The following is a 25822-nucleotide window of genomic DNA, read 5'->3' as shown; positions in this document are numbered from 1 at the left end:
ATGTACTGTATAGTATTATAAATACTTAAGCTCTGTCTACACTATCAAACTAGTTTGACCAAAATGTGTGATGTGCCCAAACATGGTAGTGATATGCCATCATGTCCATATATGGGCACATCACATTTTTTTGTCACATAAAGTTTGATAGTGTAGACAAGTCTTTAGTATATAGTACAATGATGTCAGTGGGGTAAACACCTGACCAATTAGCTCCCTGACACAAGCTACTTTGTAATAGATATTAATTATCATCCTGTATGATTTTCTTTATTTGATTACAAACAATAAATGATAGAAAATAACACAAGAAAATGCCTTCTTATCTGGATTCATGTTTTAATGTCTTCTGAAAACCGATAACTTACAACTATACACAGTGAATGTGAAAAACATACATAACACTTGACAACGCATGCCCGCTAGGCAGCAGCTTCATATGAGCAGGTATTCAATAATAGGTAAATAACAGCTTGTCTGAACACGGAAAATATATCTAAGTGAACCCAAAAAAAAAAAGCCCATTCCATATATTCTAAACTACAAGGAACAAAATAGAAATATAATTGTACAAAAGAGATAGCAACTAATTATTAATCAAACGATTAATGAACCACACTAGCAACAGTAGGCTTGAATGGGAAGCACGATAAATGTTAATAAATAAAATCTGTCCAACTTCAATTCCCCATCTATATGTAATTTCAAATTAACAATGTTATGTTACTAAATACAGTATACAAAATAGTGGAAGATTTACAAAATGAACTTTTTTTAAATATGGAATTGGGCAAGTTGTGGGAAAACAGCAATTTGTTATCATATTCCTGTTACACTCCATTAACTGTTCAACTAAGAGGTGTAAATTGTACATCCAAAAGCAGAATTACAGAAAACATTATTTCTTTATATTTTCTGATAAAGCATCTATGGTAATCCTTAATACCAATGTCATATGATCTATATTTTGTTTTTAGCTCATATAAAAAGATATATCTCATTTCAAACTACAATACAAAGAGACCATTTGTTCAACAGATTAGTTAGTGCTAATAATATTACTACACCATAGTAAATTAAACACTGGACTGCTCACAAACTCTGTTAACTTTTTTACAGTATACATCTTTTACACTGAAATGATACCACCAAGCAGTCAGTCAATAAGACTATGACTTCTAATGGTTCGGATAAAGCTCTGTCTACACTATCAAACTTTATGTGACTACAAAATATGATGTGCCCATATATGGACACGATGATGTCATATCATTGCCATATTTGGGCACATCACACATTTGTTGTCAGACTAGTTTGATAGTGTACACTGAGCTTAAGATTTATCAATACTGGTGAGTTTTCGACAGTTTGCCAGCTGTTGGTATCAATTCTACACCCTTGTTTCGTTTAACTAAACATAGCAAATAAAGAAGCCGTCTACTGTTATCCTTAAGTCCTATTAATCTAATAATACGGTGTACCATACATCAGAATTTCTATTTCTCAACTTTGTATTTTGACAGGAGATGTTTCATATGAACATGCGATGCAATTGTGAAAGGTTTATATACGTACAAACAAATTCTGTTGTTAATTATCAAATATATTCATCCTTAATATCTAGCCCCCATCTGTGCTTTATCATCATAATCATTATTCAATTTTGAAATACGAACATTAATAATATGCAATTTATTTCTAAGCTTGTGAAATTTTAATCATTTGATTCATGTTGGGCTACAAAAATAGTGTTTTAATGTGCAAAAGTAGTATAAATGAATATTAACTTATACCTATACAAGCCTGGACAATTGAAAAACTATTTTTTCCCTTTCAATATTATGCTTTTATCATAAATTTACATTAACAAATTTATTAATATAAATAATTTGTTACTTATTACAAAAAACAAATAAATATTGAACTAACTTGAGTTGTTCTACTTAAATGTTAGATGGATTTTTTGTAAATGTTTAGGCTTTTTATAATTCTTTAGGATTTGTGTCAAAATTATTCTACTACAGTTTGCTACATTTTACTGTATGATTTTAGATTGTTTCAATGTAGTTATAACTTTATGGTTTACGAGTCAGTCACTGCAAAAAAAACTGTGCATAATTAGCCAAAGAAAGTTGATAAACAATTACATAAAACAGGTAAACAAAATGCAGTAGAATAAGACCGACAACATTTTCAGTAACATCTGTATGAATTACTCTATAGCTCCAGGGTTCATGTATGATAATAGTTTCTATGACAATCATATTGTTTTTGTATTCACTTGTATCATTCAATTCAAACATTTGTCCAAACAGAGGATGTAAGTTACTATTAAGGAAAAGGCGGAGTGGTAGAATATTTAAAAAAAGGTTAAAGGTTAATAAACGGCATGTACCTTGTCATGAAGTTGACAATATACACAAAAAACTTTTTTCTTTCTAATTTCACCTTTAATATTAATCTACTACAGGTAATCACAAAGAAGGGATTTTTTTTAATCAAATATTTTTACAATGCAACAACTGATTCATAATTTAACTTTCTATTATTACAATTTCTTTTTTTAAATAATTATGAATCACTTCATTGATCATTTTCTTTTATTAATACAGAAATTCTGGATGGATTTATAGACTACATTAATAATCACTAATTTACTGCAGTAATCCCATCGTTAATGGCAATTATGTTTTACAGCAACAAATTAATCTAGGCATTCCAATTTCAATTCTTAATTAATACCCCAACACCATTTTCCTACAAAATCTCTTAAATTACAATGATAACCACATTTTGTAGTAATACTCCCCTCTAACACATCCATTCCATTGTGTTAGTCTTTTTGTACCAGACTACTGTACTCACTGAATTTTTCTGTATTTTATAACTGATAAAAACATTTTGATATTTTTCAAATCCCAACTTGATCACTTAATCCTCTAAGCTGTTGAAAATACAAACATCCTGAAAACTATAATTAGCTACGATGGACAGGCTTTGACAGTATACATGATGTGTAATGGAACACATTACTACATCCAACCAGTCATTCATATTTCATCTTTGCTACAAAACAAAGCACCACCTACCAATATTTCTTGGTAAATGACATAATGAAAGGTTGATTGATGTCTAACTTGCATTAAGTAATACATCCAACAATATAAAAGAACCGTCACATGAGCTAGGGCTGCATCATTGAAAATAAATACAACATTTAGACCCAGAGCGACGACGAGGAGGAGGAGCTCATCTGGTCAGTTAGTATCACCTCAATCATCCCTGCTGCTGCAATACTTCATTTATAACTGCTAGAATAATGAGTGTAGGTGTGAAAATAAGATTTTCCCTGAGCAGTGTTTTTTTTTTCTCAATAGCAGCTTAATATACGATATCTTCTTTTGAAAGCTTTATATTGCTACAAATGTACAATATGTTCTGCTAGGTTTAGTAAAACTATAACACAGCTGATGCTAGCTACTTTGTTTAGTAGTTTGATATTTTATACTGCTGTCGAAATACATTTCATCCTCATTTCAGATAGAGTTCATACATTGTACTTCTTTTAGGCTAAACAACACAAAAAGCCGCTAAGGAGCTTTTTAAACAGGGCACAACAGATAACACATCTTTGCTTTGTTGTTCATATAATCAGCATACTAAATGCAGTATTCATTGATTATGTTCACAATGCAGAATATTTCAATCGATGATGATGATGATATGGCACAAAGGTTTGTTCACTTCCATACTATTCCAGCGGTTTGGTTCAATCCTTTTGGAATCATGTCAAGTAGGTACTCTCGATGCCTATCTTGGGATGGTTTCTGAATCATCTACAAGCCAAAACAAAAGTACATTTAAGTTCATTTTGAGATAGACATCTTTACATTACTTTTACAAAACAAGAATGGAGACTTCTTTTAAATATGGGCTTCTTCCTGACATTTACGGTATTGTTATTATTAAAAATTATTATTATATTATCAAGTTTCATTATTAATAATTAAATTTTATGTCTACACTATAATTTCTACACAGATAATATTTTGTTATTATTTAGTCAATTCTGATTAATATCGTAACTTCATTGATTATTTGAACCAAGGAAATCACAATATAAATGCACCATACAGATACATTTAAAATCTTTCTTTGAGCTGAAAAATAATTTTGAATTCTTATAAAACAAATAGTCATTATGCATGAAATCTGAAGCTTCTTCTTACATGCTAATTAGCATAATATTAATGACTGTAATTTAATCAGCTATACAAGATTAGTAATGCTCCCAGTGAAAAAAATAAACATTCAAGTGTCCTATTATGATTATGACCTGACCCAGTTTCCCCTCATTGCTTTTTCCTACGAATACACTGGAGGTTTCCATAGACCAGATACAGCGTTCAAATGACACATTTTTACTTGTTATCCATTTTCTATGCCCACAGTATGTCATTCATTATGATCATTACTTTAGAACATTAAAACAATTTTGTAACATAATTAACATAACAATCCTGCATTACATCACATCATTTTAAGCTATCCTATATAACATAAATTATATTATGTTTACTAATGGTAAAATTATTCAAAATATTTAGTGCATGAGAAACATTGTTCATAATTTTCTTGTGGTTGCCAATTGTCTGTTGCAATGTTATGAATCTAATTAGATACAATTCAAAAATTTTACACATTCTAACTTCAATATGAATATGCAATATCAAATCTTCATTTCATAATCATAAAACAGTTGGAATTAATTTAAATGATTTTAACCGACTGTTGTGGATATGACAGTGGAGTTTATCTATTTTAATTCAGTTATTTTAAATTGTATTTTTGGCAATAGACCATATAAGATGAATGCTTCAGTAAAAATGCATCCCCTTACAATATGGCTACCTGCCACAAACAAGCCAGATAACCAAATTCTGCTTAGTTACGCAGCACCAGAATGGCACCAAGTACTGTACGAGGAGCGTACACAGCCTGAACGTATACCGCAAGTTCTGAATTCTATCAAAGATCCGTGATTTACCGAGCGAGAAAAGAAATAATCAACAAAATGTACAAAACTTTAAATTGTATACAAATTGTTTTCCATATTTCTAGTAGTTAACTTACTTGTGGTATGTAGGCATAATTAATTGGTTGGACAGGTCTGTGAACACTAGGTGCAGGGTTCATTATACGTTGTTGTGTCCTCTGATGATGAGAATGTGCCTAGTCAAGAAAACATAGAATGTAAATCGTTTTAACAAGTTACACGAACCGTAGCATAAACCTCTGTCTACACTATCACACTTTATGTGACAACAAAATGTGATGTGCCCATATGGACATGATGATGTCATATCACTACCATATTAGGGCGTATCACTACCATATTTGGGCGTATCACTACCATATTAAAGCATATCACTACCATATTTTGGCACATCACACTTTTTTTGTCAAACTACTTTGATAGTGTAGACAGAGCTTTAGGGAAACAATTACAAGTCTAATATAGAATGGAAACACAAAAAGCAGTATAGATGGACACTCTATGGGCCTGTTCAGACTCAGTTATTTACCCGGGTAAGGTGGCTTCATGGATCAATCGATAACTGTGGTGGGTAGTTAACAACTCAAAGGTAAATAACATGTACACGCTACTATAAAAAATAGTTAAAGCCTTTTAATTCTTCAAAACTTGATGTACAATTTGCCTGATAAAATTGCATCTATCTATTTGATAGATCAATTTTCATGAAAGCAATTTTACCGCAGCAAAACTTACAATACTGTGTTACACTTGCACATAACAGATGAAAGAAATAAACTTGCATTTTAACAAGAATTCAAGAGAGAGAGAGTAAAACTGTTACCTGTTGCATATTTGTAGCATTCTGATTTTGCATTCTCTGCTCAATTTCTTGCTCTTGTTGTAATGCCTTCACAAAGGCTGTCTTTAGACGATTTGTGTGTTCAGCTTTTAGGGCTTTCTTCTGATTGGAAACGATACAAGATTCGCACATAATACCATTCTTTGTATCGTGTTTCCAGATCGTTGTAAAGAACGACTTACACTGAGCACACTGGAACGGCTGGATAAACTTAGACGGGGCCTTCTCCTTAGACGTTTTGTTGTTCTCTAGTATACAATTGACAACCTCTTCAAGCCCAACAAGGTATATAAACTCGTTATTGGCAGCACTGGGTAGAAAGTGGAGCTCTGGTGGAGGGGGTTTTGGTGGTGGAATTTGTAGTAGTGTTTTTTCAAGTTGTTTACGTAGGGCTAACTTAGCTGCCGCCTGGCGGCTAGCTGGCGATTGGTTCTCCATGTTTTGAGTTGAGTTGGATACATGGTGACTCGAATATGATTGCGACGCTCTCATGACATGACCATGACTGCTCGAGATCGGTAATTGCTGGTTCCTAACCTGATATTGCGGAACCTGTAAACTCTGTAGAGAGCTGCGACCAGACGATGCCATGACCAGCGGCGGAGGACCTTGTTGTATACGATTCGGTTTCATTTGATTGCTTCGCATAAGTTGCGGCATTGAATGTGGATGACCTTTGTAAAGATTTTTGCCATGAACGAGTGGAGGAGGGACGTTAAGATTACGAGATGAAACCTTTGCTAATTGATGCTGTTGCTGGTGATGAAGGTGTTGATGCTGTTGTGAATGTTGCTGTTGCGGTTGTTGTTGCTGCTGCTGTTGCTGCTGCTGTTGTTGTTGCAGAGCCTGATGTTCCTTAGGAGTTGGTATTGGTTGTAATTGACTTTGTCTTAATTTCTTCAATAGTAACAGCTTAGCTTCTTCATTCCTTAACTCTTCTTGAAGTTTTCTTATTAAATCTTCCTTTGGTAAATCAGAGGGAACCTTAGACAAATTGGGTTTAGACGGCTTAGGATTTTCAGCCAACACTACTACCTCATCTGATTTTGGTGCACTCTCTTTTGTATCTTGAATCCTGAAATATAAATAAATATAAAATAATGTACTAATAATAACAATTTAGTTCATCATGATAAAATGAATGCTTATTTTATATTTATAGTTCGAGAAACAAACTATACACAGAACCTTCCTACAGGATTTAAGGCTCTGTCTACACTATCAAACTACAGTAGTGTGATGTGCCCAAATATGGTAGTGATATTACATACATCATCATGTATCTATATATGGGCAAATATTTTTGTCACATAAAGTTAGATAATGTAGACAAAGCCTTAAGATGTTTGTTAAGATGATTGAATGCAATTCTCGTCAAAATCTTTTTAATAACATTTTGTTGTTTAATTAATCATTAATTTAATGAAATTATTAATTTTCTTTTGTACAAATTCAGATTCCAAGTACAGTACTTCAATGACAACCACCTATGCCACAAGCTAAGATTCTTAAAAAATATAATTACAGACTACTCCCTATCTTTAATAACACATATTGAGAAATGTTATTCCCTAGTCTTCGGGCAAATTCCCTTGGGAACACCTAACGCTTTTGAATCTAGTATTATAGTTGAAATTAGTGAATCATTTCTACTTTTCACCGATTTATTTTGGAAAAAAACATTAGGTTGGCTAGAATATTCATATTAATATCCTCTTTAATGAAAGTATTAGGCCAAAGATTTCTTAGGAATTTGGTTAATTTATTTTTCTTCTATTCCAAAACAGTACTTGAGGTAACATTAATGGAATTATTTATAACAACAGTTAAAAGGCCAATTATTATTTAAACTTGTTTCTTATTAATTCATTAGTCAGTATTAAATATGTGTTTATATTTAATAAATTTCTTTTTGAGGTTTTGCTAATAATTTGAATAATTTATTTACATTTTAGAATGATTTTCTAGAAAGAGGAGCATAGCTTTGAAAGGTCACATCATCATTAATTTGTCTCATTATTGTACGTTTCAATATGATCAGGAATAGCGAATGATGAAAAGGGGAAGAAAATGGTGAATCATCAACAATTGATAATCACAATCAATAGTCACCATTATCACACATTATATTTGGGCCCATACACCGAGACTGATGCTAATCCAAATAAATGTTCAAATTTAATCTTAAGCTCTGTTTACACTACACTGTTAAAATAAAATTTAACAGAATATATATTGTTTAAGAAACATTTATATTAAGATGATTTTAGATTCTTTCAAAACTCTGGCACTATCAAACTTTGAAAAAAAAGGTGTGATGTGCCGATACATGGACATGATGTCATATCAATACCATATTTAGGAATCACTGCCATATTTGGGCACAGAACACCTTTTTTGTCAAGTTTAATAGTGTAGACAGATCTTTAATGTTTTGAATAGATCTAAATCATCTTAATATTTAAATGTTTCTTACACAATACATATTCTGTTAAATTAAATTTTTTTTAATCTTTCAATAAACCAGTACAATATAACATAATCAAACAAAAAATCAATAATAATAATACTGCTGAGTGTTTCTGGTGCCAATGGTATAGCTTGTTAAATTAAAATCAATAATCAGAATTAAATTAAAGGGATATTTATATTATATTCACAATCAAACCTACGAGAGAAAAAACCATAATTAATTGTCCCTTTAAATCATTTTAGTAGCTAAGCAAACAAGTTGTCATCTGCTGACAAAATATTTATTGTTTAAAAAAACATCTCTTCTGAAAAATGAATTTTCCAATTTTAAAACTATCTTATCATTTGTGTTAACAAGTCAAAATACTTACATATCTGCCTTATTTAATGTGTCCGTGTCTTCTAAACCAGTTTTTACCTTTTCCTTCAATTCTGTTATTGAATTAAATTTATTTTCTTTTTCTACATTATCAGTTTTTGAACAAACATTATTATCTTCTTTTGTTTCCGGAGTGATCTCAGTTCTTTTTTCTTCATTTTCCTTGGAATCATTATCAGTTATTATATTATTAGTTTCTGTTTTTGAATTTTGGGAGGTAATATCAACAGTTTGTGATGATTTAACATCTTCAGTTTCCATATCAACTGTTGGCATGTCTACTGTTTCATTATCAACGTTTTTCTTATCTACAGATTGCTTATCAACTGGTTCCTTGTCAAGTGTTTCTAGATCACTAGTTGTTTTTAGAGGTAAACAATCATTTTGGCAGTTTTCAACATTGGAATGTTCCGCCATGTCATCCATTTCACCATTCCTTGTGGATTCTTGTATTTTCATTGAGGTCAAAACAGGGTCACCATTGTTGATCTTTGACCTTTTTGCTTCTGGCTCCCCATTGCTATCAATGCAGTCTGGCTGTGCCCTGTGGAGAATGAATTCGACTCTTTAAGGATTTGCACAGATGAAATGTGTATACTCACATTTAATATATTATTTTGTACTGGTACATTACAAAGAAAAAGATGTTAAACATTTAAGTATTTTCTCATTTAACCTCTCAGAGTCATTTTTGTTTTACAATCAACTTTCCGAAATACAATTTCATATCTGGCACAATTTTCTTCCTTTTTCTATTCCGATACATTTTTGTTACTGATATTAAGGTAAAAACATGGCTGGCAGTGAGTGCGTAAAAGTTATGAAGAAAATCAAATACGACAACAATGTTGTTAAATACACAATGATATAAATTGTACAACTTAAAGGTTTCATTAGGGGCATTCCACAGTATTTGGTCCGTGGGTTTAAAAATTTCATTTACTGATTTTGATGTAACTCTTGGCCATTTCTTAAAGTAGACATGTTGAAGTTTATTAAATAACATTTTTTTTATTTTTCTGATATTGATTTTTTAAGTTATTGAATATTAAATATGAAAAAGTCATATTTGGCGTTACGGACGGGACATTTTTAATCCTATTTATTTCATAAACTATGCATCTTATTACTGTTTTTTCAACAGATATAGTTACTTTATGTCTCAATGATACATAATCAAGTATTTAATTAAAATTTTGTTGTTTATTAATTTCATACATCCATTTCAAATTCATAAATGTCCCGTCCGCGACGTTTTAGGCGGTTTTTTTACATTTATTTTAAAAGTAATGATGCAAAAATCTTGATATTTCATTTTCTCCTCCTGAGAACTATATCTCATTATATTATGAACAAATTTTTTGAAAATTTTAGATTTTGATGAAAATATCATATTTCAAAAATATATTGTTACGGACGGGACATTTTTGTTACGGACGGGACGTATCATTTAAATCCTAATTATTTCACAAACCATGCATCTTTTAAACATTTTTTTGCCAGATATAGTTACTCTATGTCCCTATTGTACATATTCAAGCATTTTATAACATATTTTGTTTAATATTAAATTTCATATATACATTTCAAAATTCATAATTGTCCCATCCGCGACATTTTAATAGTAGTTTTATGGTGTTTTTTACATTTCAGTTAAAAGTATTGATACCACAATTTAATATTTTGTTTTCTCCTTTTAAAACTATATGCAATACATTATAAACAAATATTTTGAAACTTTTGGTGAAAATATCATATTCAAAAATATATTGATGACATTTTTCGTAGGCACGGGACAGACATTTTTGTTAAGGACGGGACATATCATTTAAATCCTTTTTATTTCATAATAAAACCATGCATCTTGTTAACATTTTTGCCCATAAATATACTGCAGTTACTTTTTTTTCAAAGTAAGCTCCAATTATTCATAATGTTAAAATTGTTTATTAATTTCATACTTGCATTTCAAAATTCATAATTGTTACTTCTGAGACATTTCGATTGGGGGTTTTTCCTCACTTGTGAAGTAATGGCTTTAAAATTGTTATTTAATTCCTAATTTTAAATCTTAATTTTCAACTCCTAAGGATATTAAATTGCAATAGATTTAAACAAGTTTTTTAAAACTTGTATTTTTTTATTAAAAAAACATTACTATCAAAATTTATTGAATGTTACGGATGGGACATTTTTTTTATGGATGTGATGACAATATTGTAAGAATTAAAAAGTGTTTTTGTACTGTAGGCTGAGAAGTACTGTACAAAGGTGTTAACTGTTGTTTATTAATCACAAAACATTGTGGTCTGTATTTAAAACAACAACCCACAAAAGAACAATACCTAAATCCAAAACAACATGACCAGTATGAATGGGAGTATTGGGTGCGGTCATCGCTTTGTAGATTTCATTCTTTGGTGAATTTGCAACCAAAAACCTTTTATAAATCAGATACTAAATAATTAAGATTGAATTTTAATAGAAGTAGGCCTACAGTTATTAAATCCAAGAAAGGATAGAAGGAAATTTCAGATGTAACTTGGATCCACTATTCACTAAAACAAATTCAGACGTCAAACGCCAACGCCAATTTTTAAAGATTCGCCATAAATGTGTTAATATCTTGAAGTCTTGTTTAATATGCCAAGCATAACTTTTATATTAGTGTAAATAAATATTTTGATAACATTTTACAATATTGCTTCTCGTTATAACTCTTCGAATAATTAATTTTATAAATAATATTTCATATTTATGAATTTTAATATTTTCACTTGACATAAACTTTTAAACAGTGTTTCAAAGGTTGAATTATATTTTGACTTGTAAATAAAAGATTACATTGATGTAAAAAACTTATTTTTAAATTTTTTTAATAGCAAAATTATACAATTTTTTAACGTGGACAAAGTTGTCCTGTCCGCGACGTTAGAAATGTCCCGTCCGTAACGACATATAAATCATATTTATTAATAAATTTTCAGTTCAATTTTTATAATTAACATTCAGTTATCTAAAACAACTATCTGGCAACATAATAATACAAAACAAATTTTAAAATCTCTTTTAAATGAGGAGAAATATTACAATACGTAAACCTTCTCAAAAGTCATGTCCATTTGCCGTCCCATCCGCGACGCATACAATTTTCATAATAAAATTTTTTTTGTACAGTCTTTTTTCTTTTTTTGACTTTCATAATAAACATTGGCCATATATGTATACATTTATTCTACTTTGAATCTTGTATTCTTTTTTATTTCTAAGATATGTCTAGTTATATTCTCAAAAATGTCCCGTCCGTAACAAAAAAATACTGTGGAATGCCCCATTACTGAAATTTGACAATAAAACATCATTTGAACAGCATGTCATTATAATTTTCATACAAATTTGTCATAAAGTAAATGTCAAACACATAGAATATTATAAAGAATATATAATTATTTATATCTTCTATATGTTTCATTTATAATTTATAGTAATTTCATACTACACTGTACCCAGACTTAGAATCCAGGTCAGTTACAGAAAGGTTGTGTAGACCAGTTTAGTATTGTATACCCAAAGTAGTAACTCTCTCTTGGCATTTTACGAAATGCTATATTGGAGAATGTAATAATATTGTTGGAAATATACAGTATACTACTGTACAGACACGTCGTATACCTGACATTAGCATATGGAATAGCTTCAGAATTTAACATAATGTTTCCCATGATTAAAGTAACAGTCATCAAATTGTACCATGGTTTACTTTTAAATACTATACAGTAATCTTTGATAATTTAATATTTCTTCTCAGCCAATCAAAATTGAAGCATTTTGAGGATTTTTATTTTATAAACTGTATATGATATAATAATTACATGATCTACTATATGACGGTTCTTATGATTAAACCATGTCGGTTTCCTATAATAATTGATTATTCGGTACTTTCACATTATATTAGGCTAGTACAGTAACTAGTATTAACCAATCAACAAAAACATTTCAAGAATGCCAATTACAAATTATAGGGTTATTAAAATTATTAACAATCATTTTCAATTTAGTAACTGTCCCTTTAAGATCTCTTGCATTAAATTACATTCGCAAGAAACTCTGCTTTAAATACTTACTTTGTTCACCTGTTCAATAATGTTAATCTTAATATCTCAATCAGATTTATCAAAATCTTACAAATTAACATTCTTTCAAAACCCATAATACTGTACAAAATTTAATAATTAATATTATTAATCAAATTTGATTTTTACCATTTACAGTATTTTATTAAATTTCATAAATAAAATATAAATCTCAAACCAGGTGTGTTAATTTGTTATTATTACTGTAATTTTTAACTTAATAAAATGTAAAAATAACAATATATTATAAATATGAATTGAAAGTCATCTCATTTTTATACAGTATTGATGGTAGCTTTAAATGCAAACTGCAATATAATGTTAATTCTACTGGGACTGTATTAGAAGACAAAGAACATCAGAAAACCTACATAGCTTTGTTCTAATGTAAACCAATATATTTCCATGATAGCAGGATCAGTTAACAATTTATTTATTTGATCGATATACTAGTATTTTAGTAATCATACAATAATAAAATAAGTTAATTTAATTGGTTTTAAATACAGTTTATATAATTGGGTATTATTGGTTTGTGGGCTTCTATTCTGTGAACCAAAATGCAGTGAATCTCTTAAGGCCGGTGCACACTGAATAATGACACGCAAAGCGACATGCATCAAATCGAAGTGGGTTACATGAAGCTTGAAAAAGTTGCAACTCTAGCGAATTAAAGAGCGGAGCCTTTGCTAGTTCTGAATTCACCTCATTGAATTTGAGAATCAAACGATGCCTACAAATTCGCTTTGATGTTCACACTGAAATCACCCGTTGCGACAAAATTATGGTTCGACTTGATGCTTTGCGTGTAAATTGTTCAGTGTGCACCGGCCCTAAATATAAGGGCCTACTACATCCAAGATGCCGTTATAATCAACTAGTTTGTGCACAATTTTTATATTTGAAATAATATTTAAAGAGTAAAATTTTCCCAATCTGTTAATGTTATATCTCAAGACCTTATATGGAAATTGCTGTACATTTAAATGTCATTGCTAATTGCTATAATTTATTTGTATATTAAAGACTTAAAATTATACCCAAAAAAAGTAATGCATGGCTTGAATGATAAAGCAAGCAAAGCTACCAATGTGGGTGTTGATATCATACAATAGCAAAGCTGCTAATGTATATTTAAACATTCTGAAATAAAATGAATGGTATGTATTTGAAGAGTGGCAAGTTAGGCTACAGTACAGGATCTGCGCAACGCACACAATATGACATGCCAGGTTGATCAAAAAGGCAATTTCTACCATTCAAAAAACAGGCCAAAATATTCCATTTCAGACACAAGTGCAGATTTAAGGACGACATTGGAATCAAATAAGTTGGTACTTTACCTTTTCCCAACCTTTTCATGCGATAAAGGTCCATTTAATTGGTTAGGTTCACTGTAAAAAAACAAAAAATATTACAATAATTAAACAGTAAAATCATCTAAGCTATATACATAATAAAATGTTAAAATTCACAATGTGTTACGCAGGTTAAAACTGAAGACCAAAGGAACATGTCCTTCAATTCAATTCATTTTCTGGCAATAAAAGGTGAATCAAACAAAAGTGGCTAAAAATCTTGACAATGCTTTACTCTTATTATAAAAGGGTCAGGGAAATCTTGCACTTTGACCTTCTGACTATTATTTATTATTCTAATATTAAATAAATAATAAGCAACATTTAATCACAAAACAAAATTCATTCATTCAGTAGAAAAGACAATGTTAGTAATAATGAAGCATAGTGTAGCTAGCGTAGTAAACCTTAGTAAGTGGACCCAAATTTAAAAAATAATTGAAAGACATAATAATACTACCATATTATGACCGAGTCATAGTAAACAGGGGTGGGATTATACTGGGATTGCATAACAATTAAATGTACCCACTTCTTGTGTCTGAATTTAGTCAAATTAGGAGGTGGGATTCTATTTGGTCATATAAGAACTTTTTGAAAGTAAATACTTTGTTTTACAAGGCTTTAGTCTGTGTTATTATATTACCTATAATATAATATTTGTACTACACTAAGCCATTAAAAAGAGCTAGTTCATGTAGTGAGCTCTGAGTTTGAGCATTAAAATTTCTCACAAGTCAATGACGGAGTTATTTTTAATCAGCTAGACCTTGTTTTAATCTTTTATTATGTGAGCCTTGACTTCATCATTTTAATAATAAAACTATGCACAGTATAGAACCACAATATTAATGCCTATTAAACACTGCAATTCAAACTTGTGTGTACATTAGGAGAACCCCTTGGAACACCTCTATTCAGGGGACACTTAAATGTATGTTTGAACACTACACCCAAACCATGTTCGGGAGGCGATATTTCTTTTCGTACGCAAGTTAGGGACACCTCATGAAACGTCACAAAATAAACATGAATATTCATTAGTCATATACAAGGTGTGACGCAAGAATTGAGCTACAGTAACTACAAATCGCTAATGAAAATGCTTTCTGTCGAGCCGTCGGTGTAGTCGAGTGGATTAGGCTATGGACATTACATGTCGATGTACGGTGTTCGAATCCCATGAGCAACTTCTTTTTACTTTATAGTAAGATAGATTATTTAGAGGGTTAGTTGTATTTAGGAAATAGTTCGGCTATCTTTCACATAATGGTCCCAAACTAATGTAAGGAAAAAGAAATCGCAGGAAACACTCTAAGCGGACACTATGTTGGGTCTTGAAGGTGTCCCCTTAAAAGGAGTTACTATAATATTGTTTTTATTTACATGTATTCTGAAAACATGAAACTAGACAAGGGACAACAAAGGGTGTTTCATAGAATTGACACAATATATATAAATATACGTGGACATTGTACAAAAATATTTATTTTCTTTCATTTCAACACAAAAGTGTTTAATTATAGTGAAACATTACTAAATAACCAAATGTAAATAATGGATAAAACATAGGGTTAATGTCATAGCCTAGGCTTAGTCACAGATTGGTTCCTCTCTATATGATTTCAAGTTGCTAAACATTCTTAATATCCTATCCTAATTGCCATTTCCTCTTTGAAGATATAACTATAATCAGTTTCACTGCAGGAAGCTCTACACGACAAGTAAAAAAAATGTATTTCGTGCACTTCTCCATCAAGGAAATATTATATGCTTTAGACTATTAAAACATGGAGGCCTAAAAAGCCGCAATTAATTGTCATTTTGTCTAACAAAAGATATTCAAACATAACGTAAACATAAATTACCATTATTAATTACCAGAGTAATTTACTATGATAAATATTAAGTCAGGTAATAATCAAGATTTTAATTTAAAAAAAAGAGTATATACATTACATACAAAGTGTTAACCACCTATACTATAACAGTGTTTTAATGCCAATTGAAAGCTTGTCTTTACCCACAATGCCAAGCATTCTACTTCCAGGTCAAATAATTTTTCCCAATTTGTATAATACCTACACATTTAATAATAGGAATACATGCTAATTAGCATCAATGTATTTATTATAAAATTTAACAATGTACTGGTACCATACTCCATAATCTTGCACTGTGGTTAATATGTTAAACTAAGGAGTCTTTCTCTTTAATAAAAGCCAACAATAAAATTAATCTTTAACCATTTGTGTTGAAATAAAAAGGAAACCTAAAGAAATTAATCTACTGGAAGGTCAAAGGTGAAATATAAAGCACATAAAGCATAGATTATAAAAGGTAGAGTTTATTTATATCAACATTGCTAATCAAAGCAGGAAAATATTTAAGACTCGAGAGATTTTTTTCAGTTTCCCTATACTGTTGTAATTTTAAAGCTAATTGTATGTTCCCAATACTAATTACATTTTGAAGTCAAGTCAGGCTCTATAAATATTAAAAATCACAAACCACAGTAAAATACAGTATTAGAATGGAATTTAGTACAAATGTTACTTTAATGAAAATTGTAGAAATTTATCTAGTTTTTATATAACAGTAAAATTGTCTTATGTTTTTTTTTTTTTTTGTTTTTTTTTTTTGGGGGGGGGGGGGGGGGGGTTGTGTAATTTTCATTAAAAATACCAAATACCAAAGGTGCTAATGAATAAAAATGGATACTCTATTATAGTTTAATCTTGTAACTTTTTTCAATACATTGGTGTGAGAATAACGCTAATAAAATATTATTTAAGAGTTCTTCCCAACCAAAACTAGGTGGCATATTTTTTAACCTTTGAAGTAATTGTGAATAACTATGGAAAATGTTCTAACACTGTAGGTTGCTTCCAAGGCATCATGACCCCATAGGAATATATTAAAAATGGTGAAGATCAAGACAACTTTAATTATTTTTTTAATAATATTTAAAATTTATCACGTTTTGCTACCACGTGGTATCTTCTCGTAATCTTGTAAAAAACTAAAAAATCATTTGCAATACAAAAATCGAGTTTCCTGCGATGGGATCGAACAAGCCTGTAGTGACGGGGGAAAGATTGCGGAGACGATGTCTGTCAATACTATATCAACACCCATGGGTATTAGATACTGAGGAAGTTGTGATCGTTCTTGACATGGTGACTTGTGTCGCCTGGTACAATAGGTACTTGGGTATTCTATAATTAATGGGGCAAAAGGTACATTTTACCCCTCTCCAATCGGTGTAACAATGGGCATTAAATTTAAAATTAATGTAAAGCTCAAAGCTCAAATCAAAATGTGCCCAAATATGGTATGACATCATCATGTCCATATATAAGGGCACATCACGTTTTTTTGTCACATAAAGTTTGATAGTGCAGACAGAGCTTTAGAGTAAATCAATAAAAGCCAAAAAAAAAACTTTTCCCATTTTACTGTGGGATGACAAAAATAATAAATTTAACCAAATGTTTTTATGCGAATTGTTTATAAACATCTTTATGTACAATACAAGTCTGCAATAAAATTTATTTATAATTACTCGGCTTTCTTAATTGATTTGGAATTTATTGAATCATGAATAAAGTATGAGTAGTACGCCAGTTCTGGGTTTTATAATATAACTCATTGTGTACTTACCTATGGTCCATTTTCTGGGTAGTGCTATCAGGTTCTGGGGGTTTAGAAGCTAAATCATTTTGATGGTCAGTAGACATCTTTAACCTGGAATGATATAGACATTTTTTAATGTAAAAAGTGTTTTTATGAAAAAAATATGTTAGAAATACTGTAATGCAAACTTATGTATATCAACCTTTTTATTCAAGGGTCACTACTCCTATGGAACACTTTTTTCATGAAATGAATGAGAGAACATACATGTTTCACTACTGCATAGCTAACACTTATTATAGTAAAATAGATGTAAAGGTATCCTCTATTATGGGAATGCTTCTTTAGGCCATGAAGGTGTCCTTCTGGGTTCTACTCTACTGACAGTGACCACAGAAATAGTGGGTGACATGACAACCAGAAATGAGAAAAATGGGTTGGGAAGGAGGGAGGGTGAACACATGATAAACAATTACATGACTTAGGCATGCAAATACAGTGTTTTCATTCAACAAGATTTGTTATCAACCTTCCATTTTGTTGAATAGTTGTATGGTATGTATGGTTGTAGCCCTCGATACGTATAAAGAATCAAGAGCTAAATAAACGCATTGTAAGTAGCGCTATTATGCAAAACAACTGTTAGTAACCGTATGCAATAATTGTGGTGAAATTCCCACGTCCAACCAATTTTCAATACTAGAAACTGAAATAGAATTTCCGCTAACTCCTCCAACCAGGTTTCTGTATAGCAACATCTGACCAACTTTTCTATTAGGCACACATCTACTACTGTAGGTTTAAGTGCAAACAACCTCTGGCCAACTCTTGTACGGAACCTGTTTCTTCCAGGTTTCCATGCATCCTTATCAATATCATACAGTTTCCCTGCAGTCTTTAAACAATTCGTACAATACGAGGAGACTCGTAAAAAAAAAATACTATTATGTTATGTTATGTCATTGTCAGATGATGCCAGTTTTTTTTCATTTAGTAGGATAACATGAAATGTTTCTATTTTTAGAATTTCCCTCAAGGGCGGCTGGGAGGATGTCAATCTCATTTGCATAAGATTAGCATTTCACTGGAAATTTCTCTCATATATATCATGCATGATCGATCAGAATACTGTACTCTCATTGGTCAATTTTGTCCCATACCTTGAAAAATAAATTCTACTATTATGGGATTAACAATACACATTGTTGGGACAGTGGATCAGGAATGAGGGCAAGGTAGACCTCGCAAGATTAGATTATAATACATTATTTTCATGCTATGGAAGCCATCTTGTTATAGAGTTCAACCAAGCGTAACAAACAGAAATAAGACGTTTTCAGGGGAATTTTGGAAAACATGTTATTTAAAAATCAAAACTCCCTAACAGAAAGCTGTAGATAAAGAATTTTTAAAAATTAGGCTGTACATCAAGAAGACCAAGTTTAACAAACGAACAACCAGACAACAACCGACTTTAGTAGGAAGATGTTTTTCATATTTGGAATGGAAGTGTACATGGAAGTGTACATCTAAGTTAGGCAAAACGTCTTGCTCTACTTGATTCTCTAGCAATGAGTTGTTATACAAAGTAGTAATAATAACTAAAAACTTTAATGCAAACAAAAAATATTTCAACCAATAATCATATACGGTAAGTTATCTCATTACAAACATACAATAAACATACATTCATTCTCATGTAGCCTGAACGTTGTATTCCCTGGGCGAAAAATTGTTCATTTTCAAATACTGCACACAGTACATACAGCACAGTAGGTGTGACATAATTTCTACATAATATTGTGCTTACTTCGATCGAAATTATTATTGCTTATTTAAACTTCATATTCGTAAAAAAATCAGACACATAGGACCAAAATACCATTACATAGAAATTTTACAATTCAACGTATGGTGTACATAGTCTAGAATCCGATGGCTTTGTACAGTGTATGAATTCGCGATGTCGTCTAACCGCAGATCGAAATCTGTTGCAATAGCATATCTTGGCAAGTCGAGCTCAGCGTCCTGTTGTTAATAGATTGCCTTGATTTAACATTATTTTGAAATTTTGATTGGGCCCTAGAAATGAATATCATAATAATTTCAAGCTAGGAAGTTTACTGTTTACTATTTACCTGAAAGAAAAGAACAAATGAATACTAATAGACTGATTTAAAGATTAAAATTATGAGGGAAGACAAAAAATATAAAGACGAAGTCAAAAAGTAGTACGAACAAAAAATTGTTTAATTAATTAATAAAATAATTTTAATTGCCATTCAAAATTGTCTCTACACTTTTATGCATGATGACATCACTAGTTCATGTTCAGTAGAATAATTGTCAATAAATTAATCACAATCGCAGCATGCCATTGGCTATCTTAGCAGTAGTCCACACCCAAGTAGAAAAACGGTTCTGGTCAAAGCATCATGAATATAAACGTACACTCTATGCCCAGTGGATTACAAATACCATAGGACAATAGCCTACAGCACACAATGGTTTTATTCAAGGCTAATACTATATAGAAAATACAAATATAACTGTTACTTTAAAATTAAAAAACATTAAAATTACCATTTAAATCTTAAACCTTTAATAATACTGTAGTAGAATTTGATTTCAAAAAGATTGCTGATTATTTTTTATGTGGCAATACGATTAAATAATGTTAAGAAAATTATTTTAATTAAATATTAATAAAATATTAATATTTATTCAATGATCAACAGACCACTGCAATGGCCAATGACTGGACATTACAAAGTAGTACTATTTTGAAGTAGTAGCAATTTAAATCCAACATATTTGTTAGCAGTCTAGTGACTGTACCAATAACAGATCCCCACCAAACATTGCTAATAATCACCCTAATGAAAAGAAATAAACTTGTGTTTGTTTGGTTATTTCTTTCTCCTGCATCATAATAATTATAATTTAACAAATAATTTAAAAAACAAAAATGAGAAACTCCAACTCCAATGTGCTTTTATTGTTTTTCTGGACTTGCAAAAGCTACACAACACCACAAAATATTTGAGTCTATGTTGCCCCTCGTAATGATACTTTGTTGTTTTTTGTTCTGTTTTTATACATTAATATTTAATAAATTTAGTAAATGTTGAATTGAATATAATTTTTCACAAATTTCTTGCACTTTTTAAATTTTAAATCAAAATTCAACAAAGTTTAGTTTCAAATCATTCTAACAAGCCCCAAAACATTGATTGAAGTAGTGAAAACCAATTCTTTTTTTATGCCTTTCACATTAATTACAACAATTAATCAATATAAAAGTGTACACTTGAAAACAACACAATTGAAATAATTAAAGTGCCTGGATAAGGGTGTTTTTTTAACCTGCACAAAACATTCTAATTATTGTAAGGGGAAACATACTTGGTCTAGGCCTAGAGTATAAATTAAAGTAAAATCAAGTACAAAGCATGATTAGGCCTAGCCAATCTAGATGCAAAGGTGTACAATAGTCAAATAGTATATTAAAATGGTTTCAGTAGGTCTCTGCTAGCCCAGTAGTAGCTAGGCCTTTCCATAACAACACAACAGTAGCTGTCGCACTTAACATGTGCCGAAGATAAACTTCTCACACTGAGACAGTCACACACAGTGGATCACTTAACTGACGATTATTCATTCATCGATTTCACAAACTCAAACACAATTTATGTTTATTTCGTCTACATGAATTTGATCAGCAACTCTTTTATTTCATACATCTAGCATAAGAACTTTTGTATTACGGCATACAGCAACAAATAAGCGCGTTCTTTGTCTCTGATTTTGCAACAGTTCAATTTTTTAAGCGCACGCGCGACATGCGACTATCAAAAGCATAGCAAGGGATTCCCCCGAAACAGCAATTCATGCATCAGTCAGCAGCGGGTGAGATAAATACTACGAAATGAAAATTATCCGAAAGATAAATTGTGGCACTCAATGGTGCAATAATTAGCTAGGGTTTTACTACAACTTCAGTTGATTATATACGCAATATCAACCCCATACTCACTTTCAACAGGGCAAACTTTCATCAGGTTTGAAAAAGCGTGACCCCTCACGGTGGCCTTTTCAGTGATATTCAAATCCCTCAGCCAATAAAGAACTACACTCCAGACCAGCCGCCGGCGAATCAGAAGGCCGACGAACTCACAGCGAATATACAATCTCTGTCCAGCTCCCAGTCTGCTCCTACTTATGCCCCTGGGTCTGTCTCCCGGTGTAGAATGTGCATTAACTACCAAACTATGATCAAGCGCGCCAAGGTCGTCAACAAGACAGAGAAAGGCCGAATTTCCGTCAAAAATGGCGTTTGTTCTTGGACTTGTTTACACCCGGGTTTCCGTATCTGAATCGCAGGGCTAACCAAAACAATTTGTTTACCTGTAAACAAATCTATAGCACTTTGTCTAGTCACGTGACCTGTCACCTGGCCAATGGCCACATGCCATGAATACATGACTGACAGATGAATGTTCCTCTCTTTGTGGATACCATCTTCAAATATTTCTATTTAAGTCCAGAATAATGTTTAAAAAGTAAACAAATTTGTTTACTTTTCAGAGTGACAAGAAAGAGTAGTAAACAAGCAAGCTGATTGGATAGTCACTTTTCCATTTTTCATGTTCAATGTGTGTGCATTATATAGTGTACACATACCCTATCTCACTCATCATGCAATAATATTATATCAATTTAAAAAAAAAGAAAAATTAAATTGAAATATACTGCATTGCATTACAGTTTTAATATATATCCATATATTTAATTCTTGTATACAAACTGATTATATATATAATTACTATTCATCGGAGAGGGTGCATGTTGCTTATTAAATAGAGGGTCCGGAGGGTAGTTTCTATATAATGAGATTAATTGATACAGGCAGTTAATAAAAAAAAGGTTTAAACATTGATAGTGCGCCAATCTTTCTTTTTATTTTCTGGTCTTTATTTGGTCTACATAGACAAACAATATTGATACATTTCTTCAGGGATATCACATAATGTATTATGCTGCAGCATCAACTTTTCCAAACTTCCATTTTATGTACCTTTAAGTTTCTACAAATCCTGGATTTCATGCCTAGATGACATCATTACTAGAATGGATGAAATAAAGTTTATCTGTATCTGTAGGCATCTGTATTCTGACTGTACCTTGTTCCAGACATTCAACTTGTTTTAAATTTTCCATAGGCTACTATAGCCTATAAACTTAATTGTTTTCAAGTTGTTTGAAATCACCTCAATAATATGCTCAACTTGTATTGGGATCGATTCGCATTCAATGTATGGCCATGGTATAGTACATATAGAATGACTGGATTTATTTTAAGGATCTTTAGCATTGCCTCTTTGGTCCCATACCATATGTAAAATAAAAAGTTCTTGAATTAAGTTGCTTTCAAAATGTATTTAAGAGAAGATCTGATTATTATAAAACAATTTTAAAAAGTATTCAATGAAAGGTATACACTGTGAGATTAGGCCTAATATATCAGTGGGTGTTACAGTAAAGATTTCTGTCCAAAAGTATTGTGTTTGTAAATAGAAGTTTAGATAACTTTTTTGCATGCTTACATTTTCTGCCTTCCAAAACCAAAATCTCACAATTATTAATTTAGTCTACAGTGTAATATTATATTAATATTTATTAATTATAAAATCTAATTAAGTTTATTATTTTTTGTATTCATTTAAAATGTGAAAATATCCCAATTCAGGATGGGGATACATAGAGACAAGAATTTGCTAGATTTAAAAAAAATGTATAATAATAAATATATGCTGATGTTGATTGTTGGCTTCCTCCCTGTTTTATAATCCAATTTTAATTAATCAAGCAACAACCAGTGATGTAAACAACATACTAATAAATTAAATTTTTTTTTAATGATCTTGTATATCAATTATACAGCCTAATATGGTATGAATTAGTATGTATATTATTTTCAACATTGTATGTTAAAATTAAATCAAGTAATTTGTTTTTGGTTCAAAGAATAAGAAAAAACACTCTGTATTGGAAGTACTTTTCTTTGTTTACTCTATCCTTTTATATGCTCCACCCACTGTAAACATTTCATCACATGACCAATAATGCTTCTGGGCAGTTTGCCAGCTGCAATAATTTGAATATTCATGTATAAAAATCACATGATCAAATGCCACGCCAAGAGGAGGTCATGCATGACTAGTTTGAGGTGAAATATTTTCCAGACAACTGGGAATAAAGTGTGATTTTAATATTAATTTTGTAATCAATTATTTTTAAAATAAAAATTTGATCAAAGTTGAACGTAAATCAATTAAAGTATTAACCCAAAACATATGATCTTTTGGCAAACTTAAAACATTTTTTAACGTATTTTTTAAATATTTTATTGTATCTATTTCAAAAAGCATCCACCGATTTAGGGCTCTTTGCATGATAAGAGTATTCACAATGATAAGAGTGAATAATCAATACATATACAGTAATGATTGCGCCTTCACTATGTGACCCTAGATTTTCGAAAAGATGGCATGTTCTTTTGGAAAGAAAATTAATTTTGTTTAAAAGCATTTGCCCGGAATGCATGGTTATAAAAAAAAAAAAAACTCCGGTTATAATATAACTGGATTTTTCTTTTTTAATTAAGCTGGGTGCAAAAATGCAAAATAATTTTCATTCTTTTTTGTTGATCCAATTAGAAAATATAAGTACAGACAATTACTTACAGTAGTACTTTTTAGAACTACAAAAAACAAAAAAGGATGTAAATTATAAATTAATATTAAGACAAAGGAGCTATTAGTATTACAGTTGACATACTTTTTTTTATTCTCCCATCTGCAGGATAAAAAAAGTTTTGACATCCAACAGAATAAACAAATAGTACATCAAGGTAGAATAAACATATACAAACTGCATGCCTCAATCAATGGTACATATAACAAGCTAAACAAGGATAAGGGAGTGTCATTATGACACAAAGGGAAAGTCTGTAACACATAATAAAAGGGAAATGCTGTACAAGGGTTGGAATCAGGAAAGGATCATGTATGGCCTACAAATGGAGTATATCATCAACATAAGAAAGATGAACACTGATGTATTGTCCCCCAAAAATGAAGATTAATTAAATCAGACTTTGAATAGGTTATATTGTAGTTTTAATCAAGTTATTCACTTTCACTTATACAATGAATAAATGGTTAAATAACATAAAAACCCATTGGCTGGCAGATCAATTTGACAATTTTTTGCTTTAAATTGCAGTTTTTTCATTTTTTTTCTATCCAATTTTGGTCATCGTGGATAACTGTTATGTGGCATTAAACTGGCATATTCAACAAAAATTGTTTTCGTTATTTTGTTGAGTGTGACAATACAGCTTTAAAAGTACAGCAGTACCACAGTGACTTTAAATAATTACTCATTTGTACAAAACTCAAATACATAATTCTGCTCATCGATGTCTTTGTTTACAGGGACTTTTTGTTTTACTTCATACGCATGAAATATCAAGAAACTCACCAACTACAGGATGATGAATACTCTTTTCTTATAAACTCATTTTAGGCTTAGTTGTGAGGTAGAAACAGCCGTGAGTTACAACCCTGGCACTGTATATTGTATTTAACTAATGTGGAGTAGCTTTGGGTCAGGGAGTTGAATAATGGTCAGATGTTTTGCCCTACTCTGACGTAATTTTGTAATTTATACCAATACTGTACATTGAGAGCATGTGTAATACTCGCTGCTTTCTTGGGCTTGAATCTAACCCCTAGCCATCAGTGCAAGCTCGGTGGTCTAGAGGTATAAATGCCAGGCCAGTTATCTGGAGGTGGTCGTGGATCGAGTCTGACCTAGCTGAGAATTACTTTTTTTTTTACTTTTTTAGAAAGTGTTCTAGATGCACATATAATGTACAAA

General features: G+C 30.9%; 1 protein-coding gene across 1 annotated transcript; it reads right to left on the bottom strand.

The window, feature by feature from the left end:
• Positions 1-315: 315 nt before the first annotated feature.
• Positions 316-22240, bottom strand: LOC144854858 (transcriptional repressor p66-beta-like). The gene is made up of 7 exons (XM_078712857.1): positions 21915-22240; positions 17906-17989; positions 14228-14278; positions 8741-9292; positions 5880-6972; positions 5134-5232; positions 316-3836 (listed from the first exon to the last, which is right to left on the bottom strand). The coding sequence occupies exons 2-7, from the start codon at positions 17980-17982 to the stop codon at positions 3741-3743; spliced, it is 1968 nt and encodes a 655-aa protein (XP_078568983.1). The 5' UTR covers positions 17983-17989; positions 21915-22240; the 3' UTR covers positions 316-3740.
• Positions 22241-25822: the final 3582 nt, after the last annotated feature.

The sequence above is a fragment of the Antedon bifida genome, chromosome 10 (assembly GCF_963402885.1).
Source record: "Antedon bifida chromosome 10, ecAntBifi1.1, whole genome shotgun sequence".
In the NCBI taxonomy this organism is placed as follows: Eukaryota; Metazoa; Echinodermata; class Crinoidea; order Comatulida; family Antedonidae; genus Antedon; species Antedon bifida.
The sequence above is the reverse complement of the archived record's forward strand: the minus strand, read 5'-3'. Positions and strand labels throughout refer to the sequence as shown.